Genomic DNA, 15,180 nt, shown 5'->3' with positions numbered 1-15,180 from the left:
AAATATAAAAATAAGTTATTATAATATTCTAAACCATAAAATCCATCATACATAATTATTAAAAAAAATCAACCATGTATGGAGCACCTCGGTGGCTCGGCTTGGCTCCCTATGTTGGAGCTTTAGCATTCCAACGTTTGGCTTGCGAGCGCGAGCTCGAGCTAGCTCGTTAACAAAATGAGAAAAATAACTGCTCGGCTTGTAAAAAAAAATAAAATCCACCGAGCCGCTGAGCCGAGCGGAGCTGCAAACGAGCCAAGCCAGCTCATGATTTTCTGACTCGGCGTCCAGCTCTACGCCTCTACGTGAGCCACACATTGGCTAGACGATTGTTCTTCGAGCTCCATTTCTCAACCCCGAATTCCACATGCAGCATGCGACATTGCGCACCACGCTAATGCAGAATTGCAGATCCATGTCTTCCGCGGACCACCGGTTACAATGATACAAATGCAATGGTTCAGGGCTGTTAGTTGCTCGACAATGCAGATCTGCTCTGAACAAAAAGCCTGCCCCGTTGTAACAGTACGGCCCCGACGGCAGAGCACGTGGATGTGGATCTGACTCCGGCTACGCTCCGTCCAAGACCGCGCCGCACCGATCGTCTGGTCGACCAGACATCCTTCCACGAGGACGAGGCATCTGCTCTGGCGCTCTGTCATCTGGCCCTTGGATCCTGCGATCCGCCGCAACGACGACAACGAGCACTAACCAGTCAGCCACCGTCCACATGGTGCTGGTGTTGGGTCACCGATCTCGGCGAAAAGAAAAAGGATGGGCAGGACGAACGAACAAGGCGCACAGGGCGGGGTTCTGCCTTACCTGCCGCCGGGTGCCAACCGGCCGGCACGGCCACGGCCACGGCGAGACGCCGCGACGTGATGTCACTGGCCGCCACGTGATGACGCGACTCAACGACCGCGGGGGTCAGCGTCAGCGGCTCGGCCTAGGCGCGGTCACCACACAAAACGCTACTCGTCCGCTATAAGAGCGCGTGACGACCGCCTCCCAGAGCCCCATGTCGAAGGCCACCAGCAGCCCGGCTCCTCCTCCCCGCTTCGCGCACGCACGCAAGAGCTCCGTAGGCTCGCGGTGAACAGGGCCGGCCGGCGGCATCGCCAAACATGGCGGAGAACCTCCTCTCCACGGCCGTGCACCGCACCATGCCGGGGAACTACGTCCGGCCGGAGGCGCAGCGCCCGCGCCTCGCGGAGGTCGTCTCCGGCGCGCGCATCCCCGTCGTCGACCTCACGAGCCCCGACCGCGCCGCGGTCGTCGCCGCAATCGGCGGCGCCTGCCGCACGCACGGCTTCTTCCAGGTGATGATCGACGCGCTGGGGCCGTAACGTAATATGAGCTGCCAATTGCCACTGGCAGAACGTGCGCCGACGCTTCGAGTTGCTGACGGGTCATGATCGATTTCGTGTTATATGCAGGTCCTGAACCACGGGATAGACGCAGGACTGATCGCGGAGGTGATGGCCGTGGCGCGCGAGTTCTTCCGGCTCCCCGCGGAGGAGAAGGCGAAGCTGTACTCCGACGACCCGGCCAGGAAGATTCGGCTGTCCACGAGTTTCAACGTGCGCAAGGAGACGGTGCACAACTGGCGCGACTACCTCCGGCTGCACTGCCATCCCCTCGACCAGTTCGTGCCCGACTGGCCGTCCAACCCGCCCGACTTCAAGTAAGTCCATTATTTTGCCGCCTTGAACTAATCACGCTATATTCAATTGTTACTCTATCTACTTCCTATTTGAAACGAGGCAAATTGCAAATGCAAAATCTGGGTGGAAGAGGTGTCACGTCCGGTTTTTAAACAAAACCAAGTGCTACATATGACAGGATCAAGTTTCATACATATTGTGATATCATCAGTGAATAACAGTAACAGTATCACGTAAAAGAATATAAATAAAGACTTACGAGTCTATCAGAGATATACAACTTAATCCTGGAAACGAAGGCTTCAAACTTCACAGGCAATCGACTGGGGGCCGTGTACGTCTAGAACTCAGCATCATCTTCAGAAAACTTCACACACCTTTCTCTTCTGAGCAGCAATAAGTAAGGGTGAGTACGCTTATGGTTGGTACTCAGCAAGACCATAAGAAATAACCAGAATAACGATTTAAGTCCATCTTCAAGTTTATTAATTATGTGAGGGTTTAGGCCGCTCTTGACCGTGAGCACGGCCGATGTATTAGTTTTACACTTCGCAAAGGTTGTACACTTTCATCACAAGTCGCGTAAAAGTTCAGAAGAACTTTGGACCCAACCATACTGTGCAAAAGTAGACACTTATCACATTATCAAGGTGTGACTGCATAGGGATGCTATGAGGCCTTTACAAATATTCCCTAATAAGTGGTAACCTGCTAAAGTTTCGGTGTCTGATGTGCATAAACCTCCCTAATGAGCATAGTGTCTTAGCAAAGTCCACTCCCCAAGAGGACCGGCTATACAACGACTCAATCCCCCCCTTTTGCCCTTTCGGTAAGATTACCCCAAACTAGAGTCTCTAATTAATCAGTCAAGACCAGAGCCATGTAGTTCTCGTGGTTGTATTATTTTCCTGGGTGGTTGCTCCATGTTCCAATTAATACATGGTATTCTTGTAAAATGAGCGTAGATAGAAGGATGATTAGGGACACTTGCTTTTCTCCAAAGAAAAGTTACTTTTACTGCTCTTTAGCTCTTGCTCTCTTGAAACTCTTAACCTTCAAATCTTTCGAACAACGATCCTTCTGCTCAAAGCAATCATTGGCACAAACATTCAAAGCAAACAAACAAGTACAACTAAGAATAATGCACCAACCAAAGGAAAGCTTTAAAAGAACATACTAAAGGATAGAGCTCGATTCTAAGATCATGAAGGTGCGTGAAACACTAAGAATGATGGTATCATTGAAAACATACATCTATCAGGGAAACTTTCATTGCAAAGGAAAAGACAAGAGCTATATGCTACATTTATTTTTAATTAGAACACATATGTAAAAGGATACTTTTAGAAAATACTCTAAGTGAGAGTTAATTCAAATCATATTTGTATCTAAAAAGACGAGGTAAAACCTAATCAACTTTTATTTATAAATATTGATGTATAAATTATGCCATTTAAACATTTAACTTTGGAAAATAAACTATATGTAATAACATCTAATTGATAACTTTATACGTCACATTGAACTATACAAGTTATAATTATGAACTCATTCATGTTGGTATTAATCATATTAACACTTATTTAAATAAAATCAATGTATAAACATAATTAACTTTTAATTAGAATTTTTTTTGAGAGTAAGCATTAATCAAATTAACATTTATTATAAAAAATGGTGTATAATACTAAATAGCTTTTAATTAAAGAAGACATGTTTAACATGCATTAATTAAATTAACCTTTAATTATGAAAGCGAGGTACAACTCTAATTAGATTTTATTTAGAAAACTCAGTTAAATAGGATTAGTCAAATTAATATTAACTATGAAAACCGATATGTATACCCGAATTAAGTTTTATCAAGAAAAGGAATTCAACTAAACATTAATCAAATTAATTTTAGAATAAATTCCTAAAACACACATTAAGGTAAATATCATGACTAGTGCGTAGTTTATATTGAGATGAAACTAACGCAGCAAGAACGAGCTTAAATGGATACAAAACGCGAGAGGTATGGTCATCTAAAGATTCTAGGGATCTATTCGTGATTAACCATATACTTCGGGGGCTAGTAGAGAAGAAACTCTAGACTCAGTGAATAGTCACTACGAATAGATGAATCCTCAGGGTTAGATCTACAAAAGGATAGGGTTAGGATTCGGTTGCAAGGATCTATGGTTGTTGAGGGGGTTTTCTGCAAGACACTAGAACTAATCTAAAGATTACTAGATCTCACAGGGACCTAATCGCAAAAGCTCATAGAGCTTGCTCCCATGCCCGACGGGCGGCTCTAGGTAGCGAAATCACCGGCGCTCTAGCGAGGTAGGGGCTCAGGCAGGTGGCGCAGGAGATAGAGGAGGTGGAGGGCGTCGTGCTGGTTAGCTCACCGGCGGTCCAGATGGACGGCAGCAGCCGGAATCAGAGGTGAACGGCGGTGATGGCGGCCGACTCGGTCGTCAAGCGACGGAGGTCCTCCCGCGGCAGTTTGAGGACAGCGGGTGGCGGCGCACATGCAGCTTGACGTCCTGAAGCTCTTGGTGGCGTCGGCTTGCACCGGTGGTTGAAGGAGGCGGCAAATCGGCGGGCAAGCTCCTGCGGCGCTCAGCTCTACTCCGACTCGGGCGGTGGTGGTCCTGCGCGGAGGAGGGCGAGGGTGTGGCAGTGGCACAACAGGAGGGCGTGGCTGAGGGCTCCAGGGTTTTATAGGGACGTGGGATCCTAGGGTGGCGTGGCGCGTACGTCGGGCAGCAGCTAGCAGCTGGGCCCAGATGGGCTCCGCTGGGCCAATTGGGTCTAGATCGGGCCTCGCAGGCTCGGCCTGAGGGAAGAGAGAGCTGGGCCACGGGTCGGGCTCGTGGGTGGGGGCTCGGCCCAAAAAGGGTAGGTTTGTATTTATTATTTTCCGAAATTACTTTTCAGTGCGAAAACAAATCCAAAAAATTCTAGAAAATGTTTTAAAGCACGAAAAATATCCAGGAAATCCCAAAAATTCCAAGAAAACTTCTAGAGACATTTGGGACACGAGGAGTCCAAATAAAATACTTGAAGCTCATGGAAAGGATTCTAGAGCCTTCCAAAAAAATTGGATTAAGCTCTAGGAACACAAGAATAAATTTCAGAAAAAGTTGGAAAATTATCAGAAGAACCTGGTCGTCGTCTAAACGCATTTTAAAACATTTGCACTCAATAAATACCAAGATGCATCAATATGAATGCAACACACACAGAACAACACTTTTTAATTTAGAAAAACAACCAATTATTTTTCCTATACTACATCTCCTGTGAAGAAAATAATTGTTGGAAAATTTTTAAAATTATAAGAAAATCATTGTTTAATTATTCTTTTTAATCACATCCTGAATTTCAAAAAAACTCAAGGTATGACAAGAGGCTCATCACTCACGAGTCATAAGCTATGGCACCATTTGTGTACACGGGGAGAGTAGTGGGAGCATTTCAAATGCGTTGTACCTAAAATAGAAAACACCTAATTTCTAGAATGCGAGGCTGACGATTGTGGGCCTAGTGGCCATTTGTACGGGCACAAGTGCACTCCTTTTAAAACAAAAATTAAAAAAAGAGTACTTTTTGAACATTAGAAAAGAAAGAATAACTGAAACATGGGTTGACAGCAGCCCAAAAGAAAAACCCATGTTAGCATTGGTCTGAACAGTTGTTTTAGTCTAGCTGGTATAATTTACAGTAGATTTTGAGCGTGTGCAGAGAGCACTCTTTTGTCTCTTACTTGGACCATTGCTTGAAATAATAAAAGAATAGGAAAAAAGAAAGCTTCAACATCTATGTCCAAATTCACATTAGCAAGAAACCGGCCACCGTTTACAAATGACTGATATACTTTCGACTTTACTATGCAATGTTCGCCTTTCCCCGTTGGCTGTGAGGTCGCTCTTGCAAAAATTAAGGAGGAAATTAGAACGTGGAGCCTTGCGGGAGCTAGAGCTCTGAGAGATTTTTGTCCAATTCTGTAATCTTTTTTATGTATAACTTCGCCATCCATCTAGGCTCTTCTCCTTAATTAATATAATAATTAATATAATAGGTAGATCTCCTGCCTGTTTGTTTCAAAAAAAAAATCCGCCTTTCCCGTAAATATTATGTAGGTGACCACAAATAAAAGGCATTCTTTTTTTGAAAGATAAGACGTGCTTAAAGTATTCTTAATACCATGCATTTTCTATGATACTCTTTCCTCTTAACTAAATATTCCAACCCATATTGTTCATAAAACTTTAAATAGCAAAACCAGTTTGTGTCCGTTTGTATTAATAAAGCGGGGCTAAGGCTATATAATTCTACAAAGTACAAATTGGGTCGATGTAAAAGAAATGTTTGTGTGCGTGCACATTTTTTAGGGGTGGAGGGTGGGGGTGTTGGGGCCGGCTGGTGGCAGGGGGTTGCTATTGAGTAGCCCGTCTGCCTGTTATTAGTTCGCCCCTATCTAGACAGTGGTGCTAGGAATGAGAAAAAAACAAATGAACAACCTAAAACAATAAAGAAAACCACTTAGACGCCACCAAAAACCCGGTGTGAGCTAATATTGTAAGGTCGTGATGATGCTGCAGCCGCCAGCTGGCCATCGCTCATGCCACGACCAAGCCACTAGCACGCGTGACTAGACGCCATCTCATCGAGTCCCACAGGCCGTCCCCCAACTCAATTGCTATTGGACCCTACAGGTTGCCTCCAATTGGATAGCACCTTCTTCATTCACGCTCTCCTCCACCTAGGCTTCTACCAACCCTTCTTCTTTTTCAACATCATCAGATTGCTACCATGCTCGTCATACCAACAACCAGTAGGAGGGGGAGGAATATGGAGGATGACTCTCCTTTGTGATGCCTCCAAGAAGGCACAATGCCCATATATGCCACCAACACACCGAAAATCTGCTTTAGAGAATCCTATGACGCTGGAGGTATTACTATTTTTAGTACCATGGGTAAGAACCAGGAAGCCACACCATTCATCATGACAATGTCCCTAAGGTACACTGTGGCCTCTAATCTCTCCATGCACTACATTGACCCAACCTCTAGGCACTAGCTCCTCCAACAGACACCTCTAATCTCTAGCCGTTGCCTGCAAGCTATCACTGTCTCCTACTCACCGTAGGCCTGGCACCACGCCTCTATGTCAGATCCAATCCTAGCCGGCTACATCACCACGGGCACTGCTATGGCTCGAAAATGACCAATCCTACCTAGCTCGGCCCCATCCGCCGCCCTTCATTGATAGCACCCCGCTCATCGCTCACGACATTACATGCCGCCTATGTGCATCTTGTATCCCCCCTACTAAGCATTGCATCATTGGAACGTAGAGCAAGGGTGGCATATCCAACAGTGGATCGCTGCATGCATCTAGCCATTGGAATTATTGGATCCAATCGTGGCGGCAGCCGTACGTCCCACGTGCACGTCCATGGCACGTTGTGCCTGCGTGTGGGGTATGTGTTATCACGATAGAAATGTCCCCACCACCATCTTTCTTGTGGTTTTTGGGCTTCCAACCTCCCACTGGGTAGATGGTAAGGAAGTGGGCGATGGTTTTATGGTGGTGTGGTTTAATAGCCTCTCTGTCGTTATGGGAGTGGGAAACCTCAATAATAAAGATGAGTTTATTATAACGACAGCGGGAAACCTCAATAATAAAGATAAGTTTATTTTTTCGAAACAGAATGAGTAATTCATAGAGCGTGAATCTAACTCGCTTTTGTGGTGACGCAAGCAGAGTTTTAGACTGTTCAGGAAACTCCCGATGTCTAAGTTTACCAGTGTAACGTTACACGCAAATCAGGCATTGCGCATGCATTCTTTCTGGGTGAGTATACACATCACAGATGAGGCCTTCATCCGTTCCTGAACGTTCCTGAATGTGCCCACAAAGATGCAGACATTCAAGTTGTGGCGCAAAGCAACGGAACAAACAACTTTTGATGGCCTGAATTGGGGCGACGCTTTCAAGTGCAAATGGACGACAGCCAGCTACATAAAACCTGTCAGATGTATATCTGTCACCCCTTTCCCTTTCACGTACAACCTGTCAGATGTATATCTGTCACCCCTTTCCCTTTCACGTACACGGTTTGCAACAATAGGTCTAACACAAGAGGATATGCAGCGAGACCAAACTACGTGATACATGGCCCAGGTGATGCACATCAAGCTGACCAGTGTTTTTGCCTTTTGCATGACTCCGCCATGTGCCTTGGCAAGTTCGCGGCACTCTGACTCATCACAGTCACAGCGAGCCGTTGGGTAAGGCTGAGGCTAAGGTCCTGCCCAACAGTTTCTCAACATGAAAAGCTAGAAGCATAAACAAACAATGAATTTCTCGTACAGCTTTTAAAAAGTTGGAAGTTTAGAAAAGCTAAGTGTATGGAAAGTTGGAAAGTTCAATTTTATGAGCTTTTCGCAGCTTTTCGAGCTCAAAAAGCTAAACACATCTTCTAAAAGCTAGTGTTGACTTTGCAGAATTAAAAAGTCAGCAGCAGCTATTTAGAAAAGCTCAAAAGTTGCAGCTTAAATAAACAAACCCTAAGAATGCGGCAAGCACGTCATGCTTGTAATAACTTGGCTTCTCTCAAGCGAACGGCAACGCTCCCACACTTTCGGTTCAAGGATATGGCACGCGACCCTGCCACAAAAGTCAGTGGTCCACTGCTTACACATAACTCTCTGTGAGCACCGTAGAGAGTTTAAGCAAACAGATCTTGAGATCGAAGAAGTCACCATAGGCGCCTCACTATTGAGGGACACGTTACCTACTGCTGAAAAAATAGCACCAGTAAAATAAATTCACAAAAATACAAGCGCCCGTATTGAGTCATGGACTCGAACCCGGGTAGTCAGATTTCACTATGAGAAACTTTACCGGCTGAACTACATTTAATCTGCGTTAGCGCTCTAGCAAGTATTAAAAACCAAACCGGTTCACTAGCTGGACTAGAAAAACCATGAGTCAGTGATCCGATCGCTTCGATTCATGCAGCTAAACTGGTGCGAACCGGTCGAACTACCAGTTTTTCATTAAACAGTGAACAAAAACCAGCCGATTTTTAATTTGATCAGTGAACAAGTGAACTGGTTTCTTAGCGTACCGGTGATTAGTTTGATGTTTGGACGTCCGCTTGAGCTTTGGATAATAAACTATTGATTTATTGCTATTTTATCTTATTTTTTTATTGTGACATATGTGATATGTTTGGTAGATGTTATTATATAAATGATTGAACACATGCATATTTTTCATACAAGTCATGATGAAATAGCAATGTTATATTAATATAAATAATGAAGCAGTAGTCCAGCTTTTCCTTCGTGAGTCGAGTAGCACTGCAGCCACGTATTGTAAGAAGCACATGCCAAATTACATGTGGACAGCGCGAAGAAAGAGGCACAGTCACAAAGAAAAGTGTAGCAGCCACGTGCAGAAAAACTGTGAAAGTAGAGCTACATGTTCACGAGGAATCCAGACATGTTTTTTTTTTGACATGTTGCAGTGTCTGTTCCGAAGCTTGATTCCTTCGCGCGGCACATTGCAGTCGGTGACAAGTGCTATTCTTTATCAAAGGAAACTTGGGCAAGTGCTGTTCTTGGCGGTTTGGGATGAGCTCGAGCATGATCTAGTATAGAACTAAATAGTAGTATAATATACTGTGACAATTATGTATCTTTGCTAAATAGCGTTCTTCGCAGAAGTAGTAGTTGTATTTCTGAGACTGATGGCACGCACGCGTACGTTCAGGGAGACAATGAGCAGCTACTGCAAGGAGGTCCGGGAGCTCGGGTTCCGGCTGTACGCGGTGATCTCGGAGAGCCTGGGTCTGGAGCCGGGCTACATGAAGGAGACGCTGGGCGAGCAGGAGCAGCACATGGCCGTTAACTTCTACCCGCCGTGCCCCTCGCCGGAGCTCACCTACGGCCTCCCTGCCCACACCGACCCCAACGCGCTCACCATCCTGCTCATGGACCAGGACGTCGCCGGCCTGCAAGTCCTCCACGACGGCAAGTGGGTCGCCGTCAACCCGCAGCCCGGCGCGCTCATCATCAACATCGGCGACCAGTTGCAGGTAACAAATAATCTCCTCCACATCCATTTCAGTGACTTGTGACCTGCGAACGAACGAACGAACTCCAGCAGAACAAAGCTTAAACTCTGTGTTGGATCATGCTCGTGCAGGCGCTGAGCAACGGGCAGTACCGGAGCGTGTGGCACCGGGCGGTGGTGAACTCGGACCGGGAGCGGCTGTCGGTGGCGTCGTTCCTGTGCCCGTGCAACGACGTGGAGCTGGGCCCCGCGCGGAAGCTCGTGACGGCGGAGACCCCCGCCGTGTACAGGAATTACACGTACGACGAGTACTACAAGAAGTTCTGGAGCAGGAACCTGGACCAGGAGCACTGCCTCGAGCTCTTCAGGACCTGTTGAAATGGGATCATTTTGTTTTGTTCCTGTGGAATGTTCTGCAAATAAGGTCGACTTTCTGCTCTGTTTGTTGCTGCAGATCGAAAAGGAGTTTTGAATACAAAAAAATCACCCGAACTCGGACAAGATCATATAGAAGTCAAAAGAAGTGTAGGAATTCACAAATGTTTACTACTAGTTTTGTTATGTGCGGTTACCAGATACATGTACTTTTTCCAGAACCAGTTTCAGGAACACAAACCATGAAATTTACACTTCAGTTCAGCAACCTTTTTTTTTTTGGAGGGGCACTTCAGTTCAGCAACTTAGTTGGCTCATCGGTCTAATCTGACTGTGGTGGGCTAGTTTCTCTCGAGAGCTGCCCAAGAATGAATGGCAGGCTTATTTACTGGCCGGCGGGCTCTAATCGTGTTTTTCTCCGCCTGTTTTTTTTTGGGGTCTGGGCTCAACAAAGATACAAGGGGCTCCCAACAACGCTCCAATAAGAGCCCAGTCTCTCGCTTCCCCGCACAAATCCGCGGCCCACGCCCGCAGCCCACGTGCTTTGTTTCAGTTAGAGCAATTCCAACTTCCAAGAGCACATGTATCTTGCCCCTAATATCTTCGTCCCTAGGGTGGCTGGCGGTGTGGACTTTCCGGTCGGGCGGGTGGGCTCAGCTGAGCTGGCTCCTGGGTGGCTGGCGGTGTGGACTTTCCGATCGGGCGGGTGGGCTCAGACAGGCGGTGTGGACTTTCCGATGACGAGAAGACAGGAGATGTCGTGAAACTTGGAGGTGTCTTGGGGGAGCTGTTGCTGAACTGAAGTGTCCCTAAAAAAAAAAGGTTGCTGAACTGAAGTGTAAATTTCATGGTTTGTGTTCCTGAAATTGGTTCTGGAAAAAACACGTGTATGTGGTAACCCACATAACAAAACTAGTAGTAAACATCTGTGAATTCCTACACTTCTTTTGACTTCTATATGATCTTGTCCGAGTTCGGGTGATTTTTGTATTCAAAACTCCTTTTCGATCTGCAGCAACAAACAGAGCAGAAAGTCGACCTTATTTGCAGAACGTTCCACAGGAACAAAACAAAATGATCCCATTTCTACAGGTCCTGAAGAGCTCGAGGCAGTGCTCCTGGTCCAGGTTCCTGCTCCAGAACTTGTAGTACTCGTCGTACGTGTAGTTCCTGTTCTGTTCGCCGAGGGAGAGCACACGTATCTTGCGCCTAATCCGTTGCCGCCGGCGGTAGCGCGAAAAAAACAGCGGCACGACTCGAGCATCTGCTGCCACCGCGGATCGCGCCGGGCGGAGAAGTCGTTGCGCGCGCGGCCGTGGTCTCTGAGCCGCAGTTTTTGATCTTTCCTGAGGAGTTGGTTTTTTTAGAAAAGTTAATACTAATTTTTAGAAGATGTTTTCAGCTTTCTGAATTTAAAAAGTTACGAAGAGCAAACTAATCTTTTTAGCTTTCCCTACAAACACAGCTCTTAGCTTCTGACTTTCCAAAAGCTGCATCGGAGGAGTTGCCAGAAGCTCAAAGCTAAAGACGCATAGCCGTTACGTTAGCCACTAAGCGCTAGAGAAGGGACTTACCCGCGGCAGCCGCGCGATTGGTGAGGGCGTCACCCGCACCCGGGCACGGCGACGAAACGGGACGGAGACGGCCACACGTGCCGGAAGCCAGGCAGCCGGGCACACGACAAAAAGTTCCCCCACTAATCCCCGGCCGATCCATCAGCTTCGCTAATCCCAGACGGCAGGGGTTCCTGCACCGCAAACGGGGACATCGATCCCCCGGCGGCGACGGCCATACGCAAAACCCAACCCCAATCTTATCATTTTCCCCGGGAACGTGTGGCGCCCGTCCGGCGCCTGCCCCACTTTATCCGCGGCGCGCCGAGAGCCCTCCCGCCGGCCTCAGAGGCTGAGACACCCAGCTGCTGCGCCCCGTGCTATTAGCCTTAGCCGCCGACGTGCCCCCACGCCTAACGCCTCGGCACCGCGCCGCGACGTCACCCGGCCCTAGTGACGACACCGACCAGTTCACTGCGCGCCGCCGTGCGACACCATGGCCCCGACCGCCCCAGCTGCCACGGGAGCGGCGAGCCCCGCCGCGCCGACCGTCGCCAAGGGCGAGGCCAAGGCCGCCGCGCGCTCCGTCGGGCTCCGGCTGCCCGCGCTGCCGCCGCTGCCCGGCCTCGGCCTCGCGGCGCAGGGACAGACCCGCGCCGTCTCCGTCTGTGAGTGTGCAACGGCACGATGGCATCCATGGCGTGCATGAGTGCCATTGGTAAACACGCCCTGTTCGTTGATTTCCAGGCAAGCTGCTGGCGAGGAACGTGGTGGCCATGGCCGCGGGGGAGCCAGCGGCGCCGAATGCTGCCAACGAGGAGTTCACCGAGTTCGTCAACGCCCTGAAACAGGAGGTGAGTACGTGAGCCGTGAGCGACATGGCACGTCCTGTTTCCACTCTGCGGTCTGCATAGGCTGGTTGCAGACTTGCAGTTGCAGCACGATGACATGTATCTTTGCTGGCTTTGCTGCTCGTGCAGTGGGACAGGATCGAGGACAAGTACGCGGTGACCACGCTCGCCGTCGCGGCCACGCTCGGCATGTGGAGCGCCGGTGGAGTAGTATCGGTACTGAACCGTCACCTCTTTCTTTATGCTTCTGACGAAGGAGGTTTCTGAATCTTCTATACTATACACGATTCATCCAAACTAACTAACGGTAACTTTTGGTGCCACCTTGCAGGCGATTGACAGGCTCCCCGTGGTTCCAGGCCTGATGGAGGCTGTTGGAATTGGATACAGTGGGGTAAGACCCGCGTCTGAGTAAAAACTTCAGATTACGTTTTGTATAGAGGCCTAAAGTGTGCAGGATTTCTCACTTGCCTAGAGTTTTGTTACTGCTGCCGTTTTTCTGCTGAATTGCACATTTTGACCTCCTTCTCTCATGCAGTGGTTCGCGTACCGGAACCTGCTATTCAAGTCTGACAGGTAAGTGAGACAGTACAGCAGCTACCTTATCCAGCCTACAAAATTCTGCAATATGCACACGACAGAACAAATGAATTAAGTAATGATTCTCCAGTAAGCAATATGTATAGGCAAATCCTGAACATTTCCAGCTCCCAGAATAATCATACCAACCATCTGATAAGATGGCAAACAAACATACTCTATCCTGTAGTAAAGTTCAGTATCAACTTCCAAGTTGTTTCGCTAAACAATAGACCTTTTGAGTTAGCTGTATTTGACATTCCCATTTTAGGCTTTTATCAACATTTTTTTCTGATTTCCTTGGTTAAAGATGTTAGATGCTCAAACAACTGATGCGCATTGCAGGGATGCTTTCTTTGCAAAGGTCAGGGAGGTCTACGAGGATATAATCAGCGGCTAATAGGCGGAGCACTAATGCAAGCTCAACAAAACTAAGTTCACTCTACGAGGACCTATTAGTCTGCTGCTGTTCAGTTTGTTGTCCCTGTATATTTTCAGTAGAGCATCTAATTTGATCCTTACTCAATGTATGGATAAATACTTTGGATATTACTCGTACATAACATTTAATCGTTTTAGTCATTTGTTTCTTCGAATTTGCCAAGGCCGATGAATTTCAGCTGTAAGGCAATACAGCATTTGGAATACGCAGTCATCTATTCCATGTGAATTGCACCTTAACCCCATCACAAAAATCAGCGAGTTGGAAAATGACATCAACATTTGGGATCTGGTCCTATGTCATCGTCATAGTTAGCGTCTTAGCGATATTTTTCAATCTATAACTCTTTCAACGACGTTGGGTAAGTTTCCTCTTGTTAGTTTTAGCTACATGGCCCAAAGAAAATTGGTTGACAAACAATACCATTTCAGCTGCTACAGTTCATGTTTTATAGCTAACTACCACAGCTGTAAATTCAACTAAGCGTTAAATACCTCTCATTCCTTCACTTTTAGATCAGCCGAGCGTGAGGCAAAGAAGAGAAGTGCCAAGTTGCTCGCGCAGATATTGTAATAGGAGTGAAAGTATGAGGTCATTCCTTCACTTTTAGCACTGGAATGCCTTTCTTGTTTCTTCCAGCTTGTGAATGAAACTTCACTGAGAGTAAAGTTCTAGTTTATTTTATTTAATTATTTTCCTCTAGTTTTTGTTTTCAAAACTTTGTTTCCAAATTTTAATCTAATTTCTATCCAACTTTTCGACGAATTTTTGTTTTCAAAATTTCTCTCTAATACCTGTCCACGTTTTGTTTCAAAATTTATACGATAAATTTGTATAAACACAACAATATTTACCTAATTATTTAAATAGGAAGGGCCTTCCTTCCATATAGATTGTTTCAACGTATATATAAGGATAATTGCCTACTTTTCTGAAGTTCTTTCCGACTCATATATGTATGGAAGAATTCCATTTTACCCCTCATCTAATCACCGAGTCTTGGAAAACGCCCCCGAACTAAAAAACTAGAAATCTTACGCCCTTCAATTCTCAAGATCGGATATTTCTGACCCCCTTGACTATTTCAAAGTGGTTTCTCATGCGATTTTGCTGACGTGTCACATACGTGGCATGCTGGCCCCACATTTCACTAGTTTTTTATGCCATGTCACCCGCCGCTCTCTCTTTCTCTCCAGCGCCACCATCTCCCACTTCCTCCCCAAACGCCGCCTGCCTCCCCCTCCCTCCCCTAGCGCCGCCGCCCCCCACTCCCTCTCCCTCCCCCGCGTTCCTTTCTTCTCCCTCTCCCTCTAGCGTGTGACAGAGCCTCCATGGCCGCTATTGTAGCCGAGATCCGCATCGTGTCCAGCCCTTGCTCACAGCTCGCGAGCTCCGCCAGTTCAACAGCGGGGAGCAGCAGCGGTTGGGGTGGGGCAAGGTCACACGGATGAGGGAGAGAGGAGGGAGAAGATGGGAGCACGGGGCGGCTCGACGTCAGGCGCGCTACAGTAAGCTTTTCTATGAGCGTAAATCAGTGCTGCTCACCACCAAATTGAGGTCCCGTTTGGTTACTTTTGCTTATTTTTAGCACCCGTCACATCAAATGTTTAGACACTAATTAGGAGTATTAAAACGTA

General features: G+C 47.1%; 2 protein-coding genes across 2 annotated transcripts; both read left to right on the top strand.

Annotated features, from left to right (window-relative positions):
- Positions 1-1,010: 1,010 nt before the first annotated feature.
- On the top strand, positions 1,011-10,395 carry LOC101780801 (flavanone 3-dioxygenase 2). The gene is made up of 4 exons (XM_004983756.3): positions 1,011-1,319; positions 1,437-1,684; positions 9,441-9,765; positions 9,876-10,395. Exons 1-4 carry the CDS (start codon positions 1,125-1,127, stop codon positions 10,119-10,121), a joined length of 1,014 nt encoding a protein of 337 aa, XP_004983813.1. The 5' UTR covers positions 1,011-1,124; the 3' UTR covers positions 10,122-10,395.
- A 1,547-nt stretch (positions 10,396-11,942) lies between these two features.
- LOC101780398 (protein CURVATURE THYLAKOID 1B, chloroplastic) lies at positions 11,943-13,693 on the top strand. Its single transcript, XM_004983755.4, has 6 exons — positions 11,943-12,339; positions 12,419-12,525; positions 12,652-12,738; positions 12,854-12,916; positions 13,061-13,098; positions 13,447-13,693. The coding sequence occupies exons 1-6, from the start codon at positions 12,168-12,170 to the stop codon at positions 13,499-13,501; spliced, it is 522 nt and encodes a 173-aa protein (XP_004983812.1). The 5' UTR covers positions 11,943-12,167; the 3' UTR covers positions 13,502-13,693.
- The last annotated feature ends 1,487 nt before the right edge of the window (positions 13,694-15,180 follow it).

This window comes from Setaria italica, chromosome IX (assembly GCF_000263155.2).
Source record: "Setaria italica strain Yugu1 chromosome IX, Setaria_italica_v2.0, whole genome shotgun sequence".
In the NCBI taxonomy this organism is placed as follows: domain Eukaryota; kingdom Viridiplantae; phylum Streptophyta; class Magnoliopsida; order Poales; family Poaceae; genus Setaria; species Setaria italica.
This window is presented reverse-complemented; position numbering and strand designations above follow the sequence as displayed.